The sequence below is a fragment of the Schistocerca nitens genome, chromosome 9 (assembly GCF_023898315.1).
Source record: "Schistocerca nitens isolate TAMUIC-IGC-003100 chromosome 9, iqSchNite1.1, whole genome shotgun sequence".
NCBI lineage: Eukaryota > Metazoa > Arthropoda > Insecta > Orthoptera > Acrididae > Schistocerca > Schistocerca nitens.
Window position 1 is genome coordinate 469,844,665 of NC_064622.1, and position 24,770 is coordinate 469,869,434.

At 45.3% G+C, this 24,770-nt stretch overlaps 1 protein-coding gene across 1 annotated transcript in view; it reads right to left on the reverse strand.

Moving 5' to 3' along the window:
• The window catches only part of LOC126203701 (popeye domain-containing protein 3-like), a 282,280-nt gene that overhangs the window by 130,589 nt on the left and 126,921 nt on the right, over positions 1-24,770 (reverse strand). Inside the window, exon 3 of the mRNA XM_049938071.1 lies at positions 14,104-14,241. Coding sequence (XP_049794028.1) covers positions 14,104-14,241 — 138 coding nt within the window. The remainder of the gene's footprint in view (positions 1-14,103; positions 14,242-24,770) is intronic.

Sequence of the window (24,770 nt, forward strand, 5' to 3'; positions counted from 1 at the left end):
CAGCCGTCAGTGATCTGACTCCCCTTGATGCACAGAGCCTGTCTTACATCATGTGCCACTGAAGTTCTTTGAGCATGTCTCTAATCCTCTCATACTTACTAAACGGTCCAGCGATGAAACGTGCCGTGGTTAGTTGGATCTTCTCTACCGGTTCTAATATTCCAGTCTGATAAGTATCGCAGACTGTTCAGCAATACTCTGTTATACACAACTGGGTCAATGTGGGGCAACCATTTCGAAGCAACACTTTTTTCTGAAAGGAGTTTAGCTTTATTCAGGATTTCAGTATACCACATTATTCCCCACACCTTTGGCTACAAGAAACTACTTTTGAACATTCCATTCAATGCGACGGCCTCACGTCGCCTCATTTCGATGGCGTGTATGCCCGCCTTGTACCACTTTTCTGGTCCCGAGTCGGATCCAACGTCTTGCTGCATCAATAATCTCCCCATCATCCGTGTACTGCTTCCTGCAGAGTGCATCCTTCAGTGGCCCAAGCAGATGGAAATCGGGAGGAGCGAGATCCAGGCTGTAGGGTGGATGAGGGAGACGGTCCACTGAAGTTCTGTGAGCTCCTCGCAGAGTGCGCAGGCTCGCGTTGTCTTGTAGAAGGAGAAGTTCGTCTGCATTCTTGTGGCGACGAATATGCTGAAGTCGTTTAGTCAGTTTCCTGGGGGTAGCACAATGCACTTCACAGTTGATCTTTGCACCATGAGGGAGGACAGCGAACACAATAACCCTTCCAGACTCCCAGAAGACCGTCGCCTTGACCTGAGGTTGCTGCTTTCATCTTCTTCTCGGAGGAGAGGTGGCGTGGCGCCACTCCATCGATTGCTGCTTTGTTTCCTGTTCGAAGTGATGAACCCATTTTTCATCGTTTGGACAAAAAATTGTCATGATCACCCTCGAAAGCGAAATGAATTCGCTGCTCTTTATGGTCTTTTGTTAGGCGGCGAGGGACCCCAGCTGCCGCTAGGACTGTCGATATTTCTATAAATATCGTGAATTCTATATATCGATATTTCAAAAATGTCTTTATCGGCCATTCATATCTCTAGAAATGTATTGGTTTACCAATATATCTACGACCGCTGCACAATGTAAATATACTACCGGTTTCAGAGCGGTATATTTAAGTATTCAATTTTTATTACATTATATGTACATCAACAAGCTAGCAGCCTGCTTATACCCCTTAGAGCAAGAATTGAAAAGAAAACGCTACACGTTCACGCTTAGCGATAGCCACTTTGCTAACAGTGGTAACTGGTAAGTGGCACAATAAAAAGTTTCCGGTGCGTCCGTCGTTCGGTTTCGTGACATATCGGACTTGTGTGCAACACTTCATGTCGACTTTCCTTTCTTTTCATGTCCAAACGCCAGACAGCTGACAGTTAAATAATAAAAATTTGTGTTAAATCTTATGGGACTTAGCTGCTAAGGTCATCAGTCCCTAAGCTAACACACTACGTAACCTAAATTATCCTAAGGACAAACACACACACACCCATGCCCGAGGAAGTACTCGAACCTCCGCCGGGATCAGCCGCACAGACCATGACTTCAGCGCGCAAGACCTCTCGGCTAATCCCGCGCGGCAGCTGACAGTTGTAGTGTCAAAATTGCATGGTGATGTTAAACGTCGCAGTTTCTGTTGGTAGCACCGAGCGCCGACTAACTCAGCATTTCCCTTCACACGTCTTCGCCCACCGCAAGGACCAAGCTTCACATTTATATTTTTGTTCTTCAACTGGTTTTGAAGAATGCTGATGTGAAGAAATAGCTTAGCTAATCTGCCGTTTCTTCACATGGGGAATCTTATTATTCCATTCATACTGCCACCGCCCAGTGCAACCAAACTTCCCTTTTTTACTTGCTAAAGGCGGAAGAATCTGCAATCATCAGGAGCATAAGCATGCACAAAACAATGGAAACCACTGCGTTAAAGACACGTAACGTGTATCCACAGCACATGTGACGTGAAATTGAAAAAAATGCCTTGCTGATCTCTGCATTGGCAAAAGATTCCGGACTAGACCCCCATTCGCATCTCTGGGAGGAGACTGCCGAGGGGGAGGTAACCATGACAGAAAGATTGAATAATCAACGAAAGGGTAACGTTCTACGGGGCGGGGCGTGAAATGTCAGAAGCTTGAACGTCGTAGGGAAGCTTCAAAATCTGAAAAGGGAAATGCAGAAGCTCAATCCAGATATAGTAGAGGTCAGTGAAGTCAAATGGAAAGAAGACAAGGATCCTTGGTCAGATGAGTAAAGAGTAATATCAGCAGCAGCAAAGTAGGATTCGTTATAAATACGAAGGTAGGGCAGAAAGTGTGTTGTTGTCAACAGTTCAGTGATAGGGTTGTTCTTATCAGAATCCACAGCAATCCAGCATCGACAACGATAGTTCAGGTAAAGAAGCCGACGTCGCAAGCTGGCTTTAGGAAAAGTAAAGGCACGTGAGAGGCAGTTCTGATGTTGTGGTTGATAACGGAAATAAGACTAAAGAAATATCAAGAAACGTTCATAGGACTTTCGAACCAGGAAAAAGCATTTGTCAATCAAAAATGGTGCAAGATGTTCGAATTTCTGAGAAAAATAGGGGTACGCTATAGGCAGAGACAGTAACATACAATTTGTACAATAGCCAGCAGGAAATAACAGTGGACGACGAAGAACGAAGTGCTTGGACTAAAAAGAGTGTAGGACAGGTATATAATCTTTCGTCCATATTGTTCAATCTTTACATCGCAAAAGCTGAAAGGATATCAATGATACTGCTCGCTGATGACTTTGCTATCCTGAGTTAAAGTGAAGAAAAATTATATGATTTGCTGAAGGGAATGAACAGTCTAATGAGTACAGAATACGGATTGAAAGTAATCGAAGAAAGACGAAAGTAATGAGAAGTAGTAGAAATGAGAACAGCGACAAACTGAGGAAGTTAACATGAGAATTGATAGTCACGAAGTAGATGAAGTTGAGAAATTCTACTACCTAGGCAGCAAAACAACCAATGACGGACGGAGCAAGGATGACATCAAAAACAGACTAGCAATGGCAGAAGGGCATTCCTGGCCATGAGAAGTCTACTAGCATCAAACATAGGCCTGAATTTGAGGTAGATATTTCTGAGAATGTACATTTCGAGCACAGCATTCTTCAGTCCGGAACCGCGCTGCTGCTACGGTCGCAGGTTCGAATCATGGAATCATGCCTCAGGCATGGATGTGTGTGATGTCCATAGGTTAGTTAGGTTTAAGTAGTTCTAAGTTCTAGGGGACTGATGACCTCAGATGTTAAGTCCCATAGTGCTCAGAGCCATTTGAACCATTTGAGCACAGCATTGTTTGGTAGTGATATGTGGACAGTGGAAGAACCGGAAGAGAAGTAATCGAAGCATTTGAGATGTGGTGCTACAAATTAGTTGGACTGATAAGGTAATAAATGAAGAGGTTCTGAGCAGAGTCGGAAAGGAATATGAGGAAAACACCGTCAAGGAGAAGGGACATGATGGTACCAGAGGGAGCTGTACGGGGCAAAAATTGTAGAGGAAGAGAGATTTTGGAATACACCCAGAAAATAATTCACGACGTTGGTTGCAAGTGCTGCTTTGCGATGAATAGGTTGGCGACAGAAGAAGAATTCGTGGTGAGCCGCATCAAACCAGTCAGAAGATTTATGAGTAAAAAAAATGTTCTTGCTTCACATAATCAAAGAGAAAGACTGGAAGTGATGAAAGCTCAAAAAGTAGTAAGACTCCTTCACACAGTGAAAGTGAAATTACGTTCTATACAGTTTCAAAAGAACAATGTCAAATATTTACCGAAAATTGCGAAAAAGTATAATGTAAAAAAATATCGGTATTCGATATTGCCATTTCGATATCGATATATACGTGAAGGACGTGGCAACGTTATGCAACGACTTTTTCATGCACAGTCGTTGTATCGATATATCGATATTTTATCAACAAACCCAGTTGGCACACACCTCTGAGTAACCCAAGGGATGGACGAGTGTGTCAGCACCATTATCAGTCTGCAGCAAGGTGTTGGATTGTGGTCCGTCGATCACCTCGAATGAGATTTCAAAAATGGTTCAAATGGCTCTGAGCACTATGGGACTTAACATCTGAGGCCATCAGTCCCCTAGACTTAGAACTACTTAAACCTAACTAACCTAAGGGCATCACACACATCTATGCCCGAGGCATGACTCGAACCTGCGACCGTAGCGGTCGCGCGGTTCCAGACTGAAGCGCCTAGAACCGCTCGGCCACACCCGCCGGCTCGAATGAGAGTGTCCGCTCGTTTCAGCACTGCAAGAGTCACACCTGTTGGAGGCCGCCCGGCACGCGGGACATCGTACAGGTTTGCGCGACCTTGCTACGATATTGAGAGGCGCCTCGCCTTATAATTCACCGTGCTTGTGTTCAGTGCAGGGTGTCCGTAGATAGTCTGCAAGCGCCTATGCATAGCTGCGATCGCCTCCCAAAGAAACTCAATGACAGCTCTCTGCTTGGAACGAACCTGCGTTACAGACACCATTTTGAAGGCTACGTGTAGCGCCCAGACCTTTCGGAACTTATGGAACTGTAATGGCAGAAGCAGGAATGTTCCCCGATGTCCCTCAACAAATTAGGCATTTTTTCAACATAAATTGGCCGATAAAAATGTGTAGCATTACTTACCGAACGCTGCTTGAAATTGTTTTAAGATGTTGTGGCACGTTGATAATATTGTTTTTTTCTGTTTTAGAGATCTAAAACCTAACTGATTCATTAAACCTGTGTAAATCTGGTAGTAAGGCCTATTGAGACTAGTGGCGAATGTAATTAATTTTTGTACCAGCTTTGAACGAAGTTTTTCAGGATGTGTCTTTAACTGTCTTTGTCGACTATTGGCCTACTGTTTTGGTATTGTAATTAAGCTGCTATTGTAAGTGAACTCTTGCTGTTGGAATTCCATTACTTACCAGTTCTGAATTAATTCAACATTGAGGCACAAAGATCCTTTCAACGTAGAGTATTTTGATACTTTAAGTTCCTGATTTATTTATCTGTGATTTTCAACAGTTTGATAATTCCCTTTCAAGTGTTTAATTTAATGATGAGGTGTGCTCAGGTTACCAGCGAGCGCCTTATGTAAAATTGTTGGTGTGAAATAGACTGTGAAATTTTGAGTGTGTGCTCGATAGCTTAGCACTCCCGCATCCCTGCACCCTTACCATTTCAAACATTGAAATTAATATTTCATAACATCTCTAAACTGAGCAACAAAATTTTGGTGGGACTCGACTGCGCGTGAAACCCGAACAACGATTCCCTTCTCGCAGTCTGGAGCGCGACCGGTAGCTCCTGGGCATCTTTGACCGCCAGTAGCGAGACCATTCCGGCTGTTGAAAAGGGCACAATCTGATCCGAGAGTTCCAGAGAACCAGCGATGCCTAAGGGTACGATCTACATCATACCATTATCGACATACGCAGCCCTTACAAGCTGCATCAGGGAGACATCATATCAGAAGCCAGAGCAACCAGCAACTTCCAAATGGATTCAAGCTAAACTTTTAAGATCGATGCCTATCTTAAAATGTACACCATTTTGTATCTTCATTCATACAGAAGCTATGCTCTTGTAAAATTGGATGAATCTTTTTGAACTACCCACTTGTTCGTCCATACTTTGAATAGTAAGTAGATATGCATTTTAATGTTTTACGTCAATCGGGAAAATCAGTTTAGGCTCCAGAAAAATGTAGGAACGCGCGAGGCAATACTGACCGTACGACTTTTCGCAGATCAGTTCAAGAAAAGCGACCCTAGTTTTATATTTTTTTTAGATTTAAAGAAAGATTTTGATAGCTTTTGCTGGATTACTCTGTTTGAAATTCTGAAGATGGCAGGGATAAAATACAGATAGAGAAATTCATCTATAAGTTGTGTGATTTGGTGATGAGACTGTAATTCTGTAAGAGGCGGCAAAGGAGTTGGAGGAGCAGCTGAATTGAATGGATAGCGTCTTGAAAGGAGGGTATAAGATCAACATCAATAAAAATAAAACAAGGGTAATGAAATGTAGTCGAAATAAATCAGGCGATGCTTATGGAATTACATTAGGAAATGAAACACTAAAAATAGTAGTCAAGTTTTGTTACTTGTGCAGCAAAATTATTGATGTTGACAGAAATACAGATACTAGAAAATGTAGACCATCGAGCATTTCGGAGAAAAGAGAAATTTGTTAACATCGAATATAAGTTAAAATGCACGTAAGTGAGACGTGGACGATAAATAGTTCAGTCAAGAAGAGAAGGTCTTGAAATGTGGTGCTACAGAAGCACAATGAAGATTGCAGTAACTCACCTGAAAGTACAGGAGGAAGTAGGGGAACAGAAACTGTACGGCACAACCTGACTAAAAGAAGGAGTCGCTTGACGGGAGGTCTACTGATGCATCGAAGAAGCGTTTATATGGTAATGTGGGAAGTGTGTGAGGGTAAAGACTGTGCGCGGAGACCAAGATGTAGGCAACCACATCACACCAATCTTAATACTGAAGATCACAGCAATAATACTTACCAAGAGATTCGTGGGAAAGTTTCGCACTTATATAGAGTTGAATAATGACAGTATCTGGATGGTCATTGTGACAAGGGTAGTTGTGGGAAAGAAGAGAAAACAGATGTAACTCTAGCAACAGCAACAATTTTCTATAACAGGTACTATCAAGGGGAGTGGGGGTACTTTATACTCAGCACAAAACAATTCAAAGAACTCAGGTTTCGTTAATTGTAGTTACTTTTATCAAAAACATCATTTTTAAATAGGTACTGATGTATAAGAAAGATCTAGGACCAGAAAATATCAGTTAGTACAATCGTAGCAGTACCAACTCGTTTTCCGTAATATGTACAGAGAGGAGGGGTATTAAATACCCACCACAAAATTTTCTTAAAAATGCAGATTTCTTTAACTATCTGTAAGTTTTATTGCAATATAGTTTTTAAAGACATATAGATGTGTAACACTGGTCCACAACTTCAAAATATTAGCATGACATTTGTTGCGAAACCTCACATTTACTACTGAGAATTAAATTTTTGGGTTACTTTTAACGAAAAATTACGGCATTAGTATAAGAATCGCTAAACACAATTAACTTTCTTTTCAGAATTTTAAAATATCAAGTACATGAGTAGGTTATGATATTTTCAAAAGGTGGGCATGAAGTATTTTCCCCCCACCCTCCCCCTCGATATTCCGAGGATTAAAAATGAACCAAACGACGTGAAATAGACTAATAACCATGAATTTATGATACATCCTTGTACAAACATTTCCATGTGTCGAGAAATGTGTTTTGCGTTCGGAATGTTTCTCCCGGCTCGTACGGCGGGCAGAGATCACAGGCCGTCAGTAGGCCGCATCACCTGCAACTTTAACTCGACAAACATTTCCAGTAACAGTAGGTACGTAAGGCCGTAGGTAAATCACAAATCAAGGGGTAACCGCAAATCTGTTTGTCACTTCGTAAAGTATATTCGCTTAGAGAAGTCATCTTGTACGATGGGCAGAGATAATGGGTCCACAGTAGTGGTCACGGTTACCTGTGAGTATGCTGCATGCAAATTACGCAATTATAAGTACTTCAAAACAAATATAATGTCTTTTGTAACACACGAAAAGGCAGTCTCTTATTCGTAATTAATAAGTTTCCTTAGAAAAACATAGGTATGAATCAGGGCATTCACGATGGCCTATTGCCTATGATAGTTAAAAAAAGTCTCTATATATGTTAAAATTTTCCATAGCTAGTAACTTTTAGCGCAGAATCGGTATCCAATCTCAGACGCCGGTTGAGAAACCCTTCTAGCGATACCTCATGCACTCCTCTACGATTATTTTGTGTTGACTTCAGAAATTATATACAGGGTGAGTTAGGAGGAAAGGTCCATGCTTTGAGGGGTGCTAGTATTAGTGATTCTAAACAAAAAGCTCCATATGGACGTATGCCCTATGTCAAATGGTTTCCGAGATAGAACACATTTGATTTCACTTTTGTACGTTTTTCTTGAATAACTCGAAAACCGCAGCCTCCAGCGAAAACGTGTCGCAGTACAAAATTAAACTATATTAAACTTCCCACATAAAATGTCCCATTCATTTTTTTCTCTAGAACTAATGGTCGCGAAGGCGAGTTTTTCGACATTCTCGCGCTCTCTTTCCACAAACCATTATTCAGGCTCACTCCTGCAAGCACGCACCTTTCTTCCTGACTCGCCCTGTGTATGGTGATTCTGGTGTGACGTGTTAGTGTGATTAGTTTCTGATTCATTGTGCCACACACCCTGTCTCTAGTCGTATATATGCCACACAGTCTCGACGTACGGAATGGCGCTTGATGTTGTGAGGGAGCCCATTTTCAGTTGCACCGCTTCCAGGGTTCCTCGTTAAATGGGATTGCTTGTGAAGATGGAAACTGCTGGATGTCAACATATTAGGTGACTTCCAAGAAGAAGTTCTTGTTTTCAGATCTCCTTCCTCCCATCGATTGGGCTTCACGTGTAGCTGTTTTTTACTCCCTTTTCGAATTAGTGTTCTAAAGTCCTGACATGGACGCTTATGACCTTAGTTGCTTTTGTGCCCTTAAAGCAAAACAAAGAACAAAGCTCTGCTGGTTCCTGACTGATGTCTAGATACAGTTGAGTCGGATTGGGTAGATGATCAGAGAGCGGTAGACACACAGGGACGGAAGCGGGTAGGCTCAGAGGTAAACTGTGCGGTTTTTGATCGAGCCTCATTTCAGCCTGTCCCACAGTCCTACACGTCAGGCGCTGAGGCGGCGACAGTGCAGCACCCTACAGCACAGAGGGCAGAGAGAAGGTGTGGAGGTTAAAGGTCCCAACTGAAGCAATTATTGTTATCGAATCTGAGGTAGCAAGTGCAGTCTGACCGACAACCACTCTGCGAGGAATGAGCGTGACTCTCCAACTGTAGATACTGCCCGTAGTTTGGAGAACGCAACGTAGGAGGACATTGCTTGGCAGAGAGTGGTGAGATGTGTGCCAGCTGTCTGTGAAGAAGGCCAGATACTGCTGGTTCCACAGTCTCTACGCTTATCAGAAACAACTTCCATTCTACATATCTGATAAGTGGTTGCACAGAAACTTACGTATTTCTCACAGTATCGCAGGTGTATTGTTAGCGAAATGTGGAGGTGTATTTTCCAGACAGACATCAAGGCTTTTTTAATCCCAAGCTAATATCTTTAGAGACTCATTTTAGTGCATAAGGCCATCAGGCTTCTTTATTCTGAATGTCAGAGATTGTGCACAGTTTCTGTATTGATAAAAATTTGAATATTTCTAGACAGCTGTCACCCCCCACTCATTAAAGGAGAACGTTGATGAAATTGACCGAAAATGTTAATTTTCGATTTACTTTTTTATTTATTGATAGAACCCCTATACGTTACCAAAGTTTCAATGATGAAATCGCAACGAAAAAGCCTGAAAAATAATTGAGTGGGTGACGTGACTTTCCTGCCAAACCCACGTTTTGAAGCAATACTTCAATACAAGCATATGAACTGTTTGGCTTTATACATCATCTCTATATCTGTTCCGTTGTAAGGTGGAAAGGGCTTTGGTGGACACAACAGACGCACAAAGAGGACGATACGCATTCTTCAAGTGTATTATGGCAAGGCTTGTGATATGGAACCTACCCCGTGTCAGTGACACGAAAAGTGCACTATGGGCTACAAATTTCCATATGGTGTCAGCAGATGAACATGTGTGTCCAATTAGCTGGTTTAAATATCTACAAGCTCAGAGGAGTAACAACGCCTACTTTCACAAGGACAGCCTTCCAAATTGTGTCCTGTCATAGCCTACCTACAGGTTTCTTGCCGATCATAAACTGCTAAAAAAATGTGTGTGCATGGCAAAACCCAAATAAGTCTCTAAACAATAAGTCTCATTCGGAAACGAAACCCTAAAACCATACTTTCATTTGCCACAGCTATCAGAGTAGCTTCTTATAATGTTCTTGTATTTGTTGATGGGAATGTAGAGAGGATGAAGCTATTAGAGAGAATGGGCTTTAAGATAGGAAATTTCACTCAAGACTTCTGAAGAAGGCTAGATTACTATAGCTGAAACCTGGGTAAAGACCAGTAACTTTTCGCAACTGAGACGGATCTTTGACGAATTAATTTAGATTTACAGCGCCTCTCTGCAGCTGAAAACTCAGTTGAAGAATTGGTCAAGGAAAGACGGCAAAAGGCAAGAAACCAGAAGGGAAAGAGGATCCTGAGTACAAAACTGGGGCCTTCTGAAGAGGTGACGTAAGAAAAAAACGTTAGGTTGAACTTTGCGTTTCCGGAAAATTATGTTTTTAATGTTAATGCATCTTTTCCTCAGAGTAAATGAAGGCTACCATTATGACATTTTGCACACTTATTTTTACAAAAACAATAAGTGTTGTCACAGGAGTAAATTTTGAAATTCTGAATGTAAGCTAAGATATGCTCTAAAGCGCTTGTATGAGGTTCATTCAAATGAGACCTGGTCAGTGCGTCTACCTTTGTCTTACACGTAAGGTGGCACCACTGCGGCTATGGTGGCGCCATCTACTGGTAGAGAGACTGATGCGTGCGCACCGTTTGATGTTGCACAGCGCCAGTGTGGTTTCACGCCGAAGAGAAGGTGGTCACACAAGCTATCGTCCACTACCGAACATGCAGGCGAGTAAGCAGGAACAACGAGGAGAGATTCGATTTTTGGCAGCGGACGGAGTTGAAGGCTGTGAAATGTATCGACGGATGAAGGCTGTGTGCGGTGAATACAGTCGTTCAAGCGTTATGCAATGGCACAAACGATTCCTTGAGGGGCGCGAGTCACTGGAAGACGGTGCTCGTCCTGGACAGGCTCATCGTGTCATCACACCGGAAGTGGTTGCGGAAGTGAATGCTTGGACAACCGCAGAATCACCGTGGACGAGATCCACCGGTTAGTGGGTATTAGCGTGGGCACCGACCATACCGTAATGCATCAACACTTGAACTTTCGAAAACTCTGTGTGCAGTGGGTTCCCCACCAACTGAGCGCCAAACAGCGCAATACTCGAATGGTGCCGTCTTTGAGTCATCTGCAGCGTTACCATGCGGAGGAATACGGCTTTCTGTCGCGTATTGTCACAGGTGATGAAACATGGTGTCACCACTTTGAACCTGAAAGCAAGCGTCAGAGAAAGCAGCGGAAACATATTTCATCACTCCAAAGAAATCAAAGGCCTTGCACACCAGTTCTGGCCCACTGCTTGTCGAGTTCCTGGAACGGGGAACCACGATCAATGCCCAGCGTTATGAAGGCCAGTATCGTAGTGGAGCTATCAAGTAATGATTCATGAGGCATGTTGTCCAATGGCGTTATCCTGGTACATGGTAATGTCCGCCCACACACGGCGAATGCGGTGAAGACGACATTGCAGCAGTTTCGGTGGGAAACGCTGCAACATCCACCGTATAGTCCCGACCTTCCAGCGTGTGACTTTCATGTGCTTGGACCTCTAAAACAAGCTATTCGCGGACATAGATTCGCAACGGACGACGAAGTGTGTGACTGGGTGCAGGCCTGGATCCGACAGCAGCCTACTAGCTTCTTCAAGGATGGAATCGACCGGCTATGGTCGCAATGGAATAAATGTGCCAACAGTTTTGGCGACTATTTTTGAGTATGTGTACTGTGTATAAATACATTCTTGACTTAATAAAATCGTTACCGTTACTTTACACTAGTGACCAGGGTTCATTTGAATGCCCCTTATACTTGCGGAATTATAATTAAAAAGTTATTAAAATTATACTATTCGATATGTTAAATAAACCTCATGAGAGAAGGTTATTATATACAAAGGGATTAAACAAGGAGAATCTCTCGAATAGTTTCTGAGAAAGAGGTGCGTATATTATTTCTTGAAAATAAAATTTTTAAATTCCACAGACAGAGTGAAATATATACAGGGTGGTCCATTGATAGTGACTGAGCCAAATATCTCACGATACAAGCGTCAAACGAAAAAACAGGAAAGAACCAAACTTGTCTAGCTTGAAGAGGCAAACCAGATGGCGCTATGGTTGACCCCCTAGATGGCGCTGCCATAGGTCAAACGGATATCAACTGCGTTTTTTTAAATAGGAACCCGCATTTTTATTACATATTCGTGTAGTACGTAAAGAAATATGAACGTTTTAGTTGGACCACTTTTTTCGCTTTGTGACAGGTGGCGTTGTAAGAGTCACAAATATATGGCTCACAATTTTAGACGAACAGTTGGTAACAGGTAGGTTCTTTAAATTAAAATCCAGGACGTAGGTACGTTTGAATATTTTATTTCGGTTTTTCCAATGTGATACATGTACCTTTGTGAACTTATCATTTCTGAGAACGCATGCTGTTACAGCGTGATTACCTATAAATACCACATTAATGCAATAAACGCTTAAAATGATGTCCGTCAACCTCAATGCATTTGGCAATATGTGTAACGAAATTCCTCTCAACAGCGAGTAGTTTGCCTTCCGTAATGTTCGCACCCGCATTGAAAATGCGCTGACGCATGTTGTCAGGCGTTGTCGGTGGATCATGATAGCAAATATCCTTCAACTTTCCCCACAGAAAGAAATCCGGGGACGTCAGATCCGGTGAACGACGACCAATCCACTTGTCATGAAATATGCTATTCAATACCGCTTCAACCGCACGCGAGCTATGTGCTGGACATCCGTCGTGTTGGAAGTACATCGCCATTCTGTCATGCAGTGAAACATCTTGTAGTAACATCGGTAGAACATTACGTAGGAAATGAGCATACATTGCACCATTTAGATTGCCATCTATAAAATGGGGGGGGGGGCAATTATCCTTCCTCCCATCATGCCACACCATACATTAACCCGCCAAGGACGCTGATGTTCCACTTGTCGCAGCCATCGTGGATTTTCCGTTGCCCAGTAGCGCATATTATGCCGGTTTACGTTACCGCTGTTGGTGAATGACGCTGCGCCGCTAAATAGAACGAGTGCAAAAAATCTATCATCGTCCCGTAATTTCTCTTGTGCCCAGTGGCAGAACTGTACACGAAGTTCAAAGTCGTTGCCATGCAATTCCTGCTGCATAGAAATATGGTACGATGTTGATGTAGCATTCTAAACACCGACGTTTTCGAGATTCCCGATTCTCGCGCAATTTGTCTGCTACTGATGTGCGGATCAGCCGCGACAGCAGCTAAAACACCTACTTGGGCATCATCATTTGTTGCAGGTCGTGGTTGACGTTTCACATGTGGCTGAACACTTCCTGTTTCTTTAAATAACGTAACTATCCGGCGAACGGTCCGGACACTTGGATGATATCGTCCAAGATACCGAGCAGGATAGATAGCACACGCCCGTTGGGAGTTTTGATCACAATAGCCATACATCGACACGATATCGACCTTTTACGCAATTGGTTAACGGCCAATTTAACACGGGTAATGTATCACGAACGAAATACCGTCCACACTGGCGGAGTGTTACGTGATACTACGTAGTTATACGTTTGTGACTATTACAGCGCCATCTATCACAAAGCGAAAAAAGTGGTCCAGCTAAAACATTCATATTTCTTTACGTACTACACTAATATGTAATTAAAAAATGGGGGTTCCTATTTTAAAAAACGCAGCTGATATCCGTTTGACCTATGGCAGCGCCATCTAGCGGGCCAACCATAGCGCCATCTGGTTTCCCCCTTCAAGCTAGATAAGTTTCGTTCTTTGTAGTTTTTTCTCGTTTGATGCTTATTTTGTGAGGTATTTGGCCCGGTCACTATCAATGGACCACCCTGTATAATCTAAGGAGCCAACAGCGCTTGTGTTAATTTCGTGTAAAACATAGTACAGAATTTCATTGCCGTATCTTCAAAGTTGTGGATTTGGTGCATCTTATAAATAGTGTGTGTTTTTCACGAATGTCAACCCGTTAAAGCAACGTATTTGGTGTAGCATTTACATCACCCGCCACTGGAAAGATGCTGATTAAAGGCACACTTACCGAGTATGAGCGCGGAATGCATGAAGAGCACGCCGTAGGGGCTGCTGGGCGCCGCGTAGGAGATGACGAAGCAGGCGTTGGCCAGCTGGAACAGCAGGTGCTGCGGGTTCTGCAGCACGCCGCACCACGGCAGCGGGCCTGCGGGCACAAAAACACAGAGGGGGGCGTAGGCGTAGGCGTAGGCGGGCGGTAGACACAGTGGACGCAGGCGAGGCCGCGCGGCTGGCTCCCCTAGCAGTGAGGGCGTCCAAGCAAACACGGCAGTCGGAAAGCAGCTTCCGTTTCTCCAGCAGCGCGTCAGAGCCCAGCGTTCTGGGTTGTAATGAGCTTCTTATAACTACAAGGAACTTGTAGATTTAGCTACTGTGTGTATTTTAGTCTAAAATCTTAAATTTATTGCGTACTTCTGAACCCAGCAGCCACAGTCCTGCGCTTTATTTGCTGTCTAGTCTATAGTTCCGCCCTTTTAGTACGGACAGGCACTGTCGTTGCTGCGTTCAGACGCGAGCTGCGTTGGTGACCCGTCGCTTGCAGCCCCAAGCGGTGCTGGCTGCAGTCACGCTGCTGGAGGCTGCTGCAACACAGTGGGGAGCCGGACCTGGAGGTGCACCGTACCTCCAGCACGTCCCTCGCATCCCCTTACTGCTCCACTTTCGGGACCATTCCAGTTACCGCATCTACTGAGGATGACCGCTCGCCTCTGGTCGAGTGGGAGGTGTGGCAGGAATTAAAAGACGCTGATCGAAGGGCCCACTAGTTGTTCTGACTGACAGGTTTTGGGTGCGACTCGGCTGACGAAGATCGTCAGCCGGATGCAGTTGCTCGCCCTGTTCCAGATGAAGCTTCGTTGTCTGCAAGATATGTGCAGTCACAGAAAGCATGATTGCTGGTACTTAGGAGTTTTGGTTTGAACAAACCCGCTTCCTTCTGCATAAGACCCTTCTGTTCTTCTCGGTAACTGTGGTGGCTCCAAAACTGGCTGAAAGATTCCTTTATTTTCTTTAAAGTCAGTACCGCCATTAGACTGTTTTTTATTTGCAGTGTTACATTTACACGATCATGATTTCCGCTTTAAAGTGCCACTATCGTTTTAATGCTATACAGTGCCTAAGATGGCATACTGTCGTATTTGAAACACACTGTTAGATACATTGTGTATTTTAAATACGACAGTATTAACATTAAAACACTTGATAATGGCACTTTAAAGCCGAAATCATGATCGTGTAAATGTAACATTGCAAATAAAAAATAGTCTAATGGCGGTACTGACGTTAAAGAAATATATTATGACTGTGGCCCATTATGAAAAAATTATTAAATGGCTGTAAGATGTTAGTTCCACTAACAGTCTACAGTAACAATGGGGTTGACACTAGATGTAGAAATAAACAACTTTAGTTACGATGTTGTTGTTGCTGTGGTCTTCAGTCCTGAGACTGGTTTGATGCAGCTCTCCATGCTACTCTATCCAGTGCAAGCTTCTTCATCTCCCAGTACGTACTGCAGCCTACATCTTTCTGAATCTGCTTAGTGTATTCATCTCTTGGTCTCCCTCTGCGATTTTTACCCTCCACGCTGCCCTACAATACTAAATTGGTGATCCCTTGATGCCTCAGAACATGTCCTACCAACCGATTCCTTCTTCTAGTCAAGTTGTGCCACAAACTTTAGTTACAAACTTTGTGTACTGCAATCACTGATATGGCCAGCTTCGGGTCTCATATATAGTTCGAATTAAAGAAAAGCGAATTGTTACCTACTAAACGCTAGTTCCTACACTGTTAAATTGTCCTGGTGCAGTAATCACACAACTCAGTACAATGGTGGCAAAGAATTAACTCATCAGCTCACCAAGTCACTGTCCTCGTACACATTCAAGGAACTCGAAACAATTAAGATAGTGCACAGAAATAAACAGTAAATGCGTCAACACTGCCCTGTTCATCAGTCACTGTTCATAGGACTCAGTAATTACTGCGTTCCTCTAGTAAGATCTCACTCGGAATTAAATAGTAATTACGGTCACGAGTTAAACCCACGAGCGAAGAAAGCGGACTGTACGCAGTATATGCGAATATTTCAGAATGTTAGTTAGACTGCTCACGACAAGAGACACACGTGCTGCTCGCTGCACCCTCACCCGCTAACTGCCTCATCTCATGCGTGCTACGTCTATACATAGTCTCGTCTACGAACGATACATTTTACACTACTCTTTATCGAAGGCAGCCACATAAATACAATATTTAACGACCCTCAAAATACTGAACTTTATAATTAGTGAGTTAATTAACAAATGCTGCACGTCAAATCGACCATAAAATACACTCCTGGAAATGGAAAAAAGAACACATTGACACCGGTGTGTCAGACCCACCATACTTGCTCCGGACACTGCGAGAGGGCTGTACAAGCAATGATCACACGCACGGCACAGCGGACACACCAGGAACCGCGGTGTTGGCCGTCGAATGGCGCTAGCTGCGCAGCATTTGTGCACCGCCGCCGTCAGTGTCAGCCAGTTTGCCGTGGCATACGGAGCTCCATCGCAGTCTTTAACACTGGTAGCATGCCGCGACAGCGTGGACGTGAACCGTATGTGCAGTTGACGGACTTTGAGCGAGGGCGTATAGTGGGCATGCGGGAGGCCGGGTGGACGTACCGCCGAATTGCTCAACACGTGGGGCGTGAGGTCTCCACAGTACATCGATGTTGTCGCCAGTGGCCGGCGGAAGGTGCACGCGCCCGTCGACCTGGGACCGGACCGCAGCGACGCACGGATGCACGCCAAGACCGTAGGATCCTACGCAGTGCCGTAGGGGACCGCACCGCCACTTCCCAGCAAATTAGGGACACTGTTGCTCCTGGGGTATCGGCGAGGACCATTCGCAACCGTCTCCATGAAGCTGGGCTACGGTCCCGCACACCGTTAGGCCGTCTTCCGCTCACGCCCCAACATCGTGCAGCCCGCCTCCAGTGGTGTCGCGACAGGCGTGAATGGAGGGACGAATGGAGACGTGTCGTCTTCAGCGATGAGAGTCGCTTCTGCCTTGGTGCCAATGATGGTCGTATGCGTGTTTGGCGCCGTGCAGGTGAGCGCCACAATCAGGACTGCATACGACCGAGGCACACAGGGCCAACACCCGGCATCATGGTGTGGGGAGCGATCTCCTACACTGGCCGTACACCACTGGTGATCGTCGAGGGGACACTGAATAGTGCACGGTACATCCAAACCGTCATCGAACCCATCGTTCTACCATTCCTAGACCGGCAAGGGAACTTGCTGTTCCAACAGGACAATGCACGTCCGCATGTATCCCGTGCCACCCGACGTGCTCTACAAGGTGTAAGTCAACTACCCTGGCCAGCAAGATCTCGGGATCTGTCCCCCATTGAGCATGTTTGGGACTGGATGAAGCGTCGTCTCACGCGGTCTGCACGTCCAGCACGAACGCTGGTCCAACTGAGGCGCCAGGTGGAAATGGCATGGCAAGCCGTTCCACAGGACTACATCCAGCATCTCTACGATCGTCTCCATGGGAGAATAGCAGCCTGCATTGCTGCGAAAGGTGGATATACACTGTACTAGTGCCGACATTGTGCATGCTCTGTTGCCTGTGTCTATGTGCCTGTGGTTCTGTCAGTGTGATCATGTGATGTATCTGACCCCAGGAATGTGTCAATAAAGTTTCCCCTTCCTGGGACAATGAATTCACGGTGTTCTTATTTCAATTTCCAGGAGTGTATATCAACAAATTTATAGTACCAAACTTCAGAATCTAACTAATTTTAACATAGTTTCTAATTGAAATTAGCAATGGTCTAAAGCTTTGATGATAATTAATTCGGAAGATAGTTAGTTTCATGCAGTCTTGGGTACCTTACGGAAAAGCTGGAGATATCGGGTGATCAAAAAGTCAGTATAAATTTGAAAACTGAATAAATCACGGAATAATGTAGATAGAGAGGTACAAATTGACACACATGCTTGGAATGACATGGGGTTATATTAGAACGAAAAAAAACATACAAACGTTCAAAAAATGTCCAACAGATGGCGCTTCATCTGATCAGAATATTAGCGCACACTCCGCTGCAGAGAGAAAATCTCATTCTAGAATAGCAATAATTACCATAATAAAGTAAGACAAAGCAAAGATGATGTTCTTTACAGGATATGCTCAATATGTCCACCACCATTCCTCAACAAGAGCTGTAGTTGAGGAATAATGTTGTGAACAGCACTGTAAAGAAACTTCCTGGCAGATTAAAACCGTGTGCCCGACCGAGACTCGAACTCGGGACCTTTGCCTTTTCCGGGCAAGTGCTCTACCATCTGAGCTACCGAAGCACGACTCACGCCCGATACTCACAGCTTTACTTCTGCCAGTACCTCGTCTCCTACCTTCCAAATTTTACAGAAGCTCTCCTGCGAACCTTCCACACAACTTCTTCCTGTTTTCTCGATTGATCAGTGTTCAGTTTCTCAAGGCCTATCCACTGTGCCAACTTATAACTAAATCTGAGGGGTGTGCGATGGGGAGGTTCCCTTGTTAGGTACAGTGTATCAACGTTGGTGGTCGCCACATCGAGCCGCTGTTGTAACGCATCAGTACTATTCTAGTACGCTGGGTTCGTTTTTATTTTGGAAGAATGCTAACGCGTATTTTTAAGTGTTAATACAGACAAATGTGCTTAAGTAATAAATGGATGTTTCGTTATGTCTCCTTTCGAATTGTTACCTGGTAACTATATTGCATCACGCGTAATTCAATTCCTCAAGCGGAGGTGAATGAGTTAAACATCAGAACTGTCGTAGAACCGAAAGAGTACGTTTCCGAACATGCGTTCTATAAATATTATATACACACTCCCCTCTGAAATTCCTAGAAGTTTGTAACGGGAACTTCCGAACACCCTTTATATGAAAGGGACGACACGAGGACCACACTACAAAGCATACAATACACAACCAGTTACCTAGTCCTTGGCGTATCGTAGGCCGTCTACACTCATTACAATCTTATGCCAAGTAACCCCAGCGTAGAAATGTGTAACATATAGCCGGCACACCCTTCGGGCATGGCAACTTGTGCCCGAAGAGACTGCAAAATGTACACTTGACAGGTGTTAAATATGACGGGCGGTAGTTACCCTAAAAAAAAAAACAGACAAGTCAGGAGGTTCACAAGGTTGTACTAGAGTTACTTTCAGATTAAAATGAAGGTCCCTACGATCCACAATGGACAATAAATTACACATTACAAGCTGGCCAGTTACAATACAAAGAAAATGCTTCTCACTGACCACCCTGCACTGTGCTGAACATTGACTGCAGGATTAGCAAAGCTGTTGAGGTTATGACGATGGCACTGGTTGCAGTTATGACTACCAACGATAGTGGTGACCGGCGCGGTCGTAAGGCCCACATTTGCACACCAGTTGTAGCAGTGTGCAGCACTGTCGTGAGGTCCACTTCTTCAGCGATCACTGCTCGAGTCAGGATTTCTAGTGGGCGTGGAGGTTGAGCAGGCGGTGATGGTGGGGGTAGTGGTGTAGGAGGCTGAGCTGAGGAGTCGCTGTGTGTGGCTGTGATACGCCCTGCGGTGTCCGTGAAACAGCTTCATCTGGAGTAATATTTCTATACCGCGTAAAGTGTACGAGGTTATAAGTTTCTTCACAGCCGGGCGCAGAAGCGCGCATGCCGGAAAGGACTACTGACCACTTGTCTACAACTGGTGAGTGTCACGGCAGCGTGTTGTGCTGGTGGCGGCGGCGACGAACCGTGGTTTCCACGTCAGCGCTCTCGAAGAGGGTCGCGCCTAGGTGGCCGTCGATAGCGTATCACAGGCGGTGGGCGTCGCGAAGGCGGAAGCCCAGGACCCACATCGTCGACACACCTTACTGCCAAGGCAGTACTCTGGTGTCACGCCCAATAGTTGCAGGCAGTAGCCTGCAGACCAATAACTCTACATGCGCGCCCAGTACCTTTCCGTCAGAAAGTCACCCAATACCTCGGTGTCTGGCTGAACCGGAAATTACTCTTGGGGGACCACATACAACACATGACCAATCGAGCTAGCGCGAGGCTCAAACAGCTCTACCCTATGCTCAAAAGGCGTAGCACACTGAACAGAAGGGTGTCGAGGTCCATGTACATGACACTTATCCGACCCCTGATGACGTACGCAGCTCCTGTCTGGGGATACGCTGCGCCTACACGCCTGCGCCGTCTGCAGCTCATACAACACAAAGTACTCAAAATCATAAGCAATGCTCCACGATACACACGCATAGCGGACCTTCACCGGCAATGCCGGCTTGAGACTCTCACGGAGGTAATCCACAAACTCACCACAAGACTATACACAAACTCCAGACATTCGCAGAACCCGTTTATTCTGAACCTGGGGAACTACGACCACAACCATAGTTGGAAACATAAAAGCCCAAAAGACACACCTATGGCCAAGTACACGCAAACACAACGGTACAGGTGAACCCCTGTTAATCAGACGCCATTACTGGATATCCACCTGGAATACACTGCCGAATAACTGGCACCACGCAGGGAAGCCGTACCGTACACTGCATGCAGACAAGCTCCACCCACCGCCCACACAGTGAGATGATCTATGGCCGATCTCCCACTACTGTATAACGATCTCGATTGTTCCAGGAATGCAGCGGCTGCAGCACCTGGGATACATCGCCATCGCCTGCCACGGTAATGATGCACGATACCCATACTAACAAATCCAACCTTGCATGAACTATCGCAGCTGGTAAGCCACTACTGCTCTTACTATCCATCCCACTGTCGCAGAGGTTTTTCCCGCGGCATGAGTCTTGGCACTTTTTTCCCTCTGCTCTTCAAATTGCTACCCTCACTCGCGTTTCGTCCACTATCTACCACCTGATGGGCCGTGTTAATGCGTAGTCTTACCCAGACGCACAGATAACATCACAGCCCAGCATCCTGTGATCCACCTATTAGATAACTAACATGTTGACGGAGGTGACAGTAGAACTGTTGGTCTGGTCACCACGTTGGTGCGGGCGTGGAGGGGCCCCATCTCTACAGTCACTCAGTAGGGCCCTTCACCGCAGGGAGGCCGAGACCCGCCCACATCTTCTTCAATCACGGTGGCAGCCAGGCAGTGGGAGCGACCGAGACCACTACAGCTCTGGTCTGTGAGCTGAAGTCTTCCTTCGGCAGCAGGCAGCGTAACCCGCAAAGGGAGTAACCGTTAACGCCGATTCGTACTGAGCGGCACTGACATTGGCACGCAACGCCAAAAGGAACGAAAGGCGTGGTAAGTCGAGCAGAGGCGGCGTTCTCCCACACGACAAAGCAAACTGCCACACGGTACGCACACTGCGAACTTTGCTTCAGTCTTTTCGATTTCCATTTTTTCCTCGGCCTGAAAGAATGTGTCGCAGAAAAGAAATTTTCCTGTGACAAGAATGTTGACACAGCGGTTCCCGAATGGCTCCGTGATCGAGGAGCAGGCTTCTCTTGTCGATCGATCGGTTCGACTTTCCGAGCTTTTTTTACCGACAGATGGTGACTATCTTCAAAAATAGTGTCACGAATCTGTGTCACTTCGAAGTGTAATACAGTTACTTGGCCGACCATAATAACGTGGAACTTACTTTTTGGGATCAACCGAGTAACACGACACGATTTCTTAAACCATTTTTAAAACCTTCAAAAATACTTTTTACATTCCAGCATGTGTAACGAATGTGGAGGGGGCCACGTATCGATGCTCCTACGAATGTTACTAAAGTGAAACAAAGTTGTGCGGCACGAATGGCTGGGAGACGCTGAACGGCAGCTTCAGTCAGCTGAACTGGGAAGTGTTTCTGTCCTTCGTATACCTAGTCGTCAACGACATTGCTACAGTGGTGACACCGGTTCCCGTCAGATCGCCGAAGGTAAGCGCTGTCGGGCTGGGCTAGCACTTGAATGGCTGACCATCCGGTCTGCCGAGCACTGTTGGCAAGCGGGGTGCACTCAGCCCTTGTGAGACAAAGTGAGGGCCTACTTGACTGAGAAGTAGCGGCTCCGGCCTCGTAAACTGACATACGGTCGGGAGAGCGGTGTGCTGACCACATGCACCTCCATATCCGCATCTAGAACGCCTGTGGACCGAGGATGACACGGCGACCGGTCGGTACCGTTGGACCTTCCGAGATCTGTTCGGACGGAGAGAGGTCTATCCCTAGTCACTTTTCCTTCACGAAGTATGATCGTTGTGTATGATCTAAGTGTAATTGTTAAGCGTAGGTGACTGTAGTGGGTGTGGCGTGGTGCGGTGCCGTGCATTACGAGGGCAGTTCAATAAGTAATGCAACACATTTTTTTTCTGAAACAGGGGTTGTTTTATTCAGCATTGAAATACACCAGGTTATTCCCCAATCTTTTAGCTACACAACACTATTTTTCAACGTAATCTCCATTCAATGCTACGGCCTTACGCCACCTTGAAATGAGGGCCTGTATGCCTGCACGGTACCATTCCACTGGTCGATGTCGGAGCCAACGTCGTACTGCATCAATAACTTCTTCATCATCCGCGTAGTGCCTCCCACGGATTGCGTCCTTCATTGGGCCAAACATATGGAAATCCGACGGTGCGAGATCGGGGCTGTAGGGTGCATGAGGAAGAACAGTCCACTGAAGTTTTGTGAGCTCCTCTCGGGTGCGAAGACTTGTGTGAGGTCTTGCGTTGTCATGAAGAAGGAGAAGTTCGTTCAGATTTTTGTGCCTACGAACACGCTGAAGTCGTTTCTTCAATTTCTGAAGAGTAGCACAATACACTTCAGAGTTGATCGTTTGACCATGGGGAAGGACATCGAACAGAATAACCCCTTCAGCGTCCCAGAAGACTGTAACCATGACTTTACTGGCTGAGGGTATGGCTTTAAACTTTTTCTTGGTAGGGGAGTGGGTGTGGCGCCACTCCATTGATTGACGTTTTGTTTCAGGTTCGAAGTGATGAACCCATGTTTCATCGCCTGTAACAATCTTTGACAAGAAATTGTCACCCTCAGCCACATGACGAGCAAGCAATTCCACACAGATGGTTCTCCTTTGCTCTTTATGGTGTTCGGTTAGACAACGAAAGGACCCAGCGGGAACAAACCTTTGAATATCCCAACTGGTGAACAATTGTGACAGCACTACCAACAGAGATGTCAAGTTGAGCACTGAGTGGTTTGATGGTGATCCGTCGATCATCTCGAACGAGTGTGTTCGCACGCTCCGCCATTGCAGGAGTTACAGCTTTGCACGGCCGGCCCGCACGCGGGAGATCAGACAGTCTTACTTGACCTTGCGGCGATGATGACACACGCTTTGCCCAACGACTCACCGTGCTTTTGTCCACTGCCAGATCACCGTAGACATTCTGCAAGCGCCTATGAATATCTGAGATGCCCTGGTTTTCCGCCAAAAGAAACTCGATCACTGCCCGTTGTTTGCAACGCACATCCGTTACAGACGCCATTTTAACAGCTCCGTACAGCGCTGCCACCTGTCGGAAGTCAATGAAACTATACGAGACGAAGCGGGAATGTTTGAAAATATTCCACAAGAAATTTCCGGTTTTTCAATCAAAATTGGCCGAGAAAAAAAAATGTGTTGCATTACTTATTGAACTGCCCTCGTATATTGATGACGATGAGGGAAGTGAGGGGGTGAAACCCGCAGCCGGCACTCGGCGCACTCCCCCCAAACAGCAGCGAGGAGGCCGCCGAGCTCAACGTTCCCACCCGACGGACGGCTCACCGCCAACACTGACCCGTACCCTCACCTGACAAGATGTTGCGGAGAGCCTTGGAATTTAATCCAGGACATTGGCACATAGAGTGGTTATCAGGCGCTCTGTGGAAGTGTGATACCACGGTCAGAGCAGCTGAGACTGCTGTCGCCATGGATACGCACTGTGAGCGATGTCAGCGATGTATCAGCAAAAAAAGTAACGAAGAAAGCTGCCAGGAAGTGGACTCAGGACGAATTCGTGCATTTAATTAGTTTGTACGAGGAGTGGCCAGTTTTATGCAATGTACAGTTACTTTACCACAGAAATGGGGTGACAAGAAAATTAGTTGGCCGAAATGGTTGCAGTTTTTAACACCTCTGGAGAAGAAACTTGACAGAATACCCACGATCAAAAGAATCGAGCAAAGTAGTTTTAAAACATAGATCAATTAACATAGAGAAACACTTGAAGTCGTGTCTGAAAGAAATCGTTTCGGAACTCGGAAAACTGGAATTTTAGCTGTAAGCAATACAGCTGTATCTTTAATTTTCTATGAAGTGGTATATTTTCGTTATGGTATTATGTAGGTTGCTAAAGAACAGATGTTACGAGTGTTTCCTTAAGTCAATACGAGTAAAAACGTTCGAGTGAATGTACATCTGGAAATGCTTCATTTATCATATGTCGGTACTGTTTGGCTTTTGAACGTCCGCGTGTATCGAGATGAATGTAGTACAACGTTATTTCATCGTAATTGTTACCTTATCAAATATTAAAGAGAAAGAACGTGGCTGATGCTATAAATATTAGTGTCATAATCAGTCTGTCTTTAACAGGATTGGATTTTCGAATAGTACAGGGTGTTTATAATTGAATGTCAGGGTTTTAACG